General features: G+C 48.7%; 1 protein-coding gene across 1 annotated transcript in view; it reads left to right on the forward strand.

The window, feature by feature from the left end:
• The window catches only part of DENND1A (DENN/MADD domain containing 1A), a 341344-nt gene that overhangs the window by 329695 nt on the left and 4507 nt on the right, over positions 1 to 7142 (forward strand). The window contains 1 exon segment of the mRNA XM_015418453.1: positions 5705 to 5833. Coding sequence (XP_015273939.1) covers positions 5705 to 5833 — 129 coding nt within the window.

The following is a 7142-nucleotide window of genomic DNA, read 5'->3' on the forward strand; positions in this document are numbered from 1 at the left end:
TTTCGAATGACCACCCTCCAAAACATCCTGCCACTACTGTCACCAGGAGCCTGGATGGTCACCTTAAATCTGAAGGATGCGTACTTCCATGTGTCGATTCACCCCTCCCACAGACGCTTCCTCAGATTCACTGTCGGGGAGGCACATTACCAATTCAAGGCTCTTCCCTTTGGGCTTTCTACCATCCCCAGGGTCTTTACAAAGGTGATGGTTGTCATAGTGGCACATCTGCGTCTCCAGGGAATTCAGGTATTCCCACATGTAGACGATTGGTTGCTGGTTGCGGAGTCAAAAGAAATCCTCATTCGTCATATCGACCTCACTCTTTCGACTGTGGCATCTCTATGGGGATGGGGTGCTCACATGAAAGGGATGTGTGTAGGGGCACAATGGGACTCTCAATTGACAAACCGCCATATCAATTACCTGGAGCTTCTGGCGGTACATTATGCCCTCCGGTCGTTCCAACGTGCGGTAGCAGGGAATGTAGTCATGATTTTTACAGACAACACAACCACCATGTCTTACATCAATCGTCAAGGAGGCACGGTGTCCAGAGCGCTTTGCCGGCTGGCCTTGAGCAATGGGAACTCAACTGGAAGTACCTTTGGCCCATTTTCAACCAACTGGGTCATCCAGAAGTAGATGTCTTCGCCACTCGCCACAATGCGAAATGCCGCCTGTTTTGTTCAAGGGCGGGAATAGACCCTCTGTCCATGGGGAATGGCCTATTGATCTCATGGACACCTCACTTTGTGTTTCTCTTTCCTCCCCTTCCTCTCATTCACCGGGTCCTTATCAAGATCCAGCAGGAAAAACCTCGTCGTCTCCTGGTGACCCCGTGGTGGCCTCGCCAACATTGGTTCCCTCGACTACTTCATCTATCCAAGGGCTGCTTCATTCACTTCCCTCGGGTACCGGATCTTCTTCTGGCCCAACGGGGCCAGATTCTGCATCACGATCCACTGAGCTTCAAGTTGACAGTGTGGAGCATACACTTTTCGTAATACATGACAGAATAGATGAAGTTCTTCTCAATTGTCGCAAATCTTCCACTAGAGCCTTGTATGATGGGAAGTGGACCAAATTTCTGCAGTATTCGGTCTCTCTCAAATTGCCTCCTCCCCCGTCTGATTTGAGGTCAATTTTTGGTTTTATTTTGTCTAGAATGGACATGGGACTCAGTTTCTCTTCTGCGAAAGTTTATTTAGCTGCGGTGTCAGCGCACCATCCATCCATAGATGGGTTTTCAGTTTTTTCTCACCCACAGACAAAAAAGTTCTGTAAATGTCTCATACATATGTACCCCCCTCGTCGTGAACCTATTCCAGCTTGGGATTTAGCTTTGGTCCTCACCTTTTTGACTGGTAAGCCCTTTGAGCCTTTAGCCACTTGTAGTTTGAAGTTATTATCGTTGAAAACAGCATTTTTGGTGGCCATTACTTCCGCTCATAGAGTGAGCGAATTGTCTGCACTTAGATGTGACTCATCATATCTTAGTTTTTCCCCTCGAGGGGTTTCGCTCGTTTTGGACATTTCCTTTTTGCCTAAAGTTGTGTCAGAGTTTCATTTGCGTTCTGACATAGTTCTCCCCACGTTTTTTCCGTCTCCCTCCAATGAGGAAGAGCGCAGACTGCACTCTCTGGATGTTAAGAGAGCGCTCATATTTTATTTGGGTAGAACCAAGCCTTTCCGTAAGTCTCCGGCAGTGTTTATATCTCATAGTTTGCCTTCCCAAGGGAAGAAAATTTCCTCACAACGTTTATCCAAGTGGATTGTGGAGGTTATCAAACTTTGTTATACTCTGGCACGAAGGTCGCTCCCGGGACAGCTTCGGGCTCATTCCATGCGGGCAGTGGCAACATCTACAGCTTTCTTGAGAGGTGCATCGTTAGAAGACATCTGCAACGCCGCGACTTGGGCTACTCCCCTCACTTTCGTGAAGCATTACGCCCTTGATACATGACTCAGTAGACGTACGGCAGTGGGTCGAGCGGTGTTACAGACAGCACAGATGTAGGGCCTTGGCCTCTCCTCCAGGTAAGTGTTTACTGCTTGTTAGTCTCCCAAGGGTGTGATGCACAGAGACCACGAAGAAGATAGGCAGGGTGCTTACCTGTAACCGGGGATTTTGATCTTCGAGTGGTCATCTGTGCATTCACACCACCCGCCCTCCTTCCCCTCTGCTCTTGGCCCTTCATCTTGTTCTTTGAAGGCTGTTGGGCTGCGGTCAGAAGGAACTGGCGGGATCTGCGTGCCCCTCCTTGGTCATGCGCAGTGGAGCCCGGCATGTGACCTGGGAGTGGGCGTGAAAATCCCTTTTGGCTTTCTAACGGTACCGAACAGGGTCAGCGCAGGCACAGACTATTCCCGAGGGTGTGAATGCACAGATGACCACTCGAAGATCACCAGTTACAGGTAAGCAACCTGTCGTTCTCAGGAAATCTCAAGAACTAGGCCTCAGTTTTATTTTCAAAGCCTGTGGTATGGGTGGAGTAGTTCTGAACAAGAGGCTGTCTCTGCCTATGTCCACAATGACTTACCCAACTGAGCCCCACATGCTTGGGAGGACAGTGGAAATCTTGCTCCTGGGGGTTTCGTGTGCCTGAAAATCCAGTGCCACTGTGGGCCTTGCCCTTTTAACCCCTGCCTACTGTTCAGCTTGAACCTTTCCAAAATGTGGTGAATGTTGCTGCTGCATGTTCTTAGCATGCTGTGGTCTCTTGCAGAAATTGTCACAGTGGCATCACAGAAGGTAGTGCCATGAGTCCAGGGGGGGGGGGGAGGTTGTACAGGAAGAATAACTGGGCAGATCAGTGCCTGTGCAAACAATTCTGGGCACTTCTTGCATTTCTAGAATCTCTCTGGTTTTGTTGAGGTGTCACTGATGTTGCCCACTGATGCATGCACAAATAGGTTGTGAATTTTATCTGTGATGATGCACCTCGAACTATTTTCTACAAAAATCTGGGGAAATGTTACACAATCACAATTCCTTTGTGCATTGATTCTGAAAGATTCCCAAGCTCCAGGATTTGTAATTTGAGAATGCTTCCTCCCCCTTGCAAAAATGTCAGGACATTTTTGTCAATGGATTTCATATTAGTACAGTTGCAGTTTCAGTGGCTACAAGTCTAAAAGAAGTTGCTGGACTTACCATATAAAAATGGTTGGCTGTTATTGACTGTTTTCCTTAAATGTTTGCATTGCAGTTAGTAACAATAATAGACATGGTTGCTTAATTTAAGCATCTATATATCTAATAGCGAAGGCACCCCCTGCATGCGGATATCTAAATCCGCACATCGGGGGCAGGGAGATTTTCCTGCACACTTGGAGCAATCCCCAGGTGTGCACAAAAATCTAAAAAGTTGAAAAAATATAGGGGGGATATTTAAATCCCCCAAAAAGTAAAAGAGCATTTCCTGCGCATGCGCAGGGAACGCTCTGGGAGCTCTGCGGTGGGTCGGCAGCTGGAAGCTGCTCAGGCCTTGCCGCCAGAGCTGAGGCAGGGGGGAGGAGGAGGAGATCGGCACCGGAGGGGGAGGGAAGGAGATCGGCAGAGGGGGAAGAAGCGGGGTGGGGGAGAGATTGGCGGGGGCTAGTGGCTGGGAGGGGGTGGGGATGGGGGGGGGAGGGCTTACCTGCTGCTGCTGCCTCCTCCTCCTCCTGCTCTGCATGGAGCTCTTCCCCCCCCCCGCGAGTATCACAGGTCTCCTTTCTTGTCCTACACCTAATAGTCAAGTGTAGTCTAATCTGTGTATACTTAAATCTGCACATTGGGGCCACAGTGACATAAACCAGACTGTTCTGCAAACTTGGGGGAGCCCCCCCAGGTTTGTAGAAAAATTGTAATCCTTTTTCTCCTTTATTTAGTAAACTCTTTTTCTTAAACTAAAAAAAGAAAAAAGAAAAAAAGAAAAATTACATTGTGGGTTTCAACCCCCCTTCCCCAAGTGTCATATGCATGCACAGACAACGTACCTACCTACCCACCTTCTCTGTCAGTGGACCTGGTGGTGCAGGGTGGGAGCAGTGGTGGCAACAATGGTGGGGGTGGAGGAAGCTGCAGTGAGTCTGGCAGCAGAAGCCAGGAGCCATGTGGGGCTTACCGCCAGCAGCAGTAACAGCGGAGGGTATCCAGGAGCTACAGTGGGCCCAGCAGGTCTGGCAGTAGAGGCTGGGAGCCTCAGCAGGTCTGGCGGTAGAAGCCATGGTGGAGGTGGGAGGAACCACAGTGGGCCCAGCAGCAGAGGGCAAGAGCTGCAGCGGGCCTAGCGGTGGCAATGGTAGGGGGTGGGTGGCCAGGATCTGCAGCAGGCAGTGATGGGGGAGGAGGGAAGAAACAGAAGGAAGTGATCCCCCATGAGGATCACTTGTTTCCCCATGAGTGATCATGCAACGTGTGGAGTCCAGTGTACTTTAAACTTTTCCTGTGCCAGCCCCATTGAAATGAGTGGGAGGTGGCCACTATCACAGGTGTGCTCAGGGCATTTAAAAGCCTCTTCTGTCATCTCCTGTCCTGCTACAATCCTGTGAAGAAGAGTGATTGGGAATGCACAATACCACCATGGGCCTCACAAAAATAGTGCATTTTCAACAAATATGTGAGAGCCATTATGTTGTATTATTATTATCTCTGAAAACATCCAGGTTTCTGGGTTGCTGTAATCCTTGCTTGTGTGTAGGCAGAGCTCAGAGCAACCACTGACAAGGCAGATGTATTTTTTATACTAATAAATATTTTAGCAATGCATCACAGCTGAAAAGACTCAACTTGGTTTCTGTGAGAAAATCTTAAGCCACCATTTCCAGCAGAGAGAGACAGACACAGTTTATGTGATGCCTGAGGGCTTGTCCACACACACGGGCCAGTTGCATTTGCTTGGCTTTGTGAGGTTCTCTGTGGGATCCTATGGAGGAACTGTCCTGTACCATGGACACAGTCTGTAGCCATTTCCATGATTATGGGGCTACAAAAGAGCTACAACAGAGAGGGAGGTAGATGAGCCAGATTGTGTAGTCTTGTTCACAATCTTGCCTAGGAGGGATAGAGAAGGGAATGTGATTCACATGTTTGAACTAGCACCCACCCTTTTTCTCTTTGCATATACAGCTCCAGGGTATTGACTGTATTTGACAGATGCAAGTTCCTTTCCCATCATTCATCAGTTAGGTAGACCTCCTCTCTAGTGAATCCTTTCTGAAAAGCTGCAGTGGACTGTCCCAAGGTTGAGTGTTTTTCAGGGAAGTTCTGCTAAGTTAGTATATGCTTCTGGGGAAGGGCCCAGGAACCATCCCCGACTATAACCATGGAGCTGCATGCCACACGGAGTTGGGTGTCGGCCTCTGTCATGGGGTCTTTGAGCTGCCAACACCTTCAAGAGATTTTTAACGTCTGCTGCGGGAGTCTTTCTCAGTTTGCTTTCATTAGGGTAGTTTCTGGGTTTACCGCTGACCAAATCAATGGCATAACAGCTAGAAAGCAGCAGAACTTCTTTGTGGCTGCTCTGCTTGGTCCTTGAACTCCAGCACACTATCTCTTCAGGTATTTCTTGCCCACATAAGCTGTATCCTCCTCCTTCACAACATAGCCTAGGCAGTTTGGAAACCTGGAAACATGTAGAGCTTTTTTTTTTTTAATTCATTTCCCTTTGCAGGTGCTGGCTCAGTAATGCCCTTTCTTTCTCCCTGTCTCCTTCAGCCTGGTAAAGCCCACGCGCCACTATACAGTCTTTCTCTCTGAGGACTCTTCCGGTGATGAATTTCCGCAGGAAGACGACCCAGTCTCTGCCTTCTCTGACAGCTTTCTCTTCTCTGCTCCCTTTGAATGGTCTATACTTCGACTCTTTGCTGTACTAGCCAAAGCTGCCCCCACCCTTCCATGCTTGAAGCCTCGTGTTGACATATTAGCAATTCCCCTTGCTTGGGTGTTTCTGTTGTGAGTGTTGTGTGTGCACATGTGTGCGCATGTTCCTTAGACCATATCCACACTACACTGAACTACCCACACAGGAGGTGGGCAAGTTTTTCCCAGCTGTCTTCCCACTCTGCCTCTTTTGTTGCTTTTCCTCTTCCAGTGCTCACTTGTGATTGTTGAGGTGTCTTGTGAGCTTCTAGGCCTCCTGCCACTGTGTGCAAGGTCTCCTCTACTCGTCTGACTTCCCCGCCCCATTTCTTTGTTTTCCAGCCTTGACAGCGAGCTGCACAAAGAACGTAAAAATCATAAAATAAAGGCATGGCCAAAATTTAACAGCCAGGTGATGCAGCATGCTTGGAGCCTTCATCTGGGAGAGCTAGATGAAGCCTGGAGTCTCAAGACAAGCTGTGGCTTGATTTCCTGGGCCAAGCAGGCTGGTAGGGAGAGATGGTGCAAGGTACCAGGATGTGAGGGTAGAGAATGTGGGCAGGGAAACAGCCAGGTCTTATGGGGCTAACCACTGGAAGTAAGGCAGAACCCCTGAAGGGGTAGAGGGCAGTAATGGCTTGAGGGGGCAGGTGAAGTTTTTAGTCTAGAAGAGAGTCTGTCTAGTTTTGTAGTAGTGTTTCCAGATGGAAGAAAGTCTCTGGGCACTGGGTCACTTTTCCTGCATGTCCCTTGTAGGACCCAGGTTGCCTCTGCATTACATGTATGTGAATTCCCATTTCAGTACCTGCCACTGGCCAAGGGAATGAGCCACTTGAATAGCTGTTGTCCCCAGAGTAATGAACCAGCTGCAGTGTCTGGACGAACACCATTTCCTTCTCTGATGGGGGATGAAACAAGTCAACCTTTGCTAATGATTTCGCAGGATACAGTTTATCAAGGGACTAAAGAGAAACAAGAGTTTCCTTGCGTTGCTGGTGTCTCCTGGTGCTTCTCCAGTGTTTCCCTCCATCTAAAGCCTTTAGAGGGCACAGAGTGATGTGCTGCCAATCATACGGCAGTCAACGTGAAAATGTATGTCAGTTTGTGGTGTTAATTGGATGCATCATTGCTATTCCTCGCACCTGGAGCCAACATGCAAATCACAGGGTGTTCAAGGTCCATTTGCTTGGGTCCTTGGGAGCAGTAAACCTACAATAGACTCCCCATCCCTAATGGACCAAGACTGTTCCTTGATTTGGTGACATTACCTTAATCATTGATACTTACCTTAGAG

The sequence above is a fragment of the Gekko japonicus genome, unplaced genomic scaffold, assembly GCF_001447785.1.
Source record: "Gekko japonicus isolate JY-2015 unplaced genomic scaffold, Gekko_japonicus_V1.1 scaffold127, whole genome shotgun sequence".
NCBI classification, from domain to species: Eukaryota; Metazoa; Chordata; class Lepidosauria; order Squamata; family Gekkonidae; genus Gekko; species Gekko japonicus.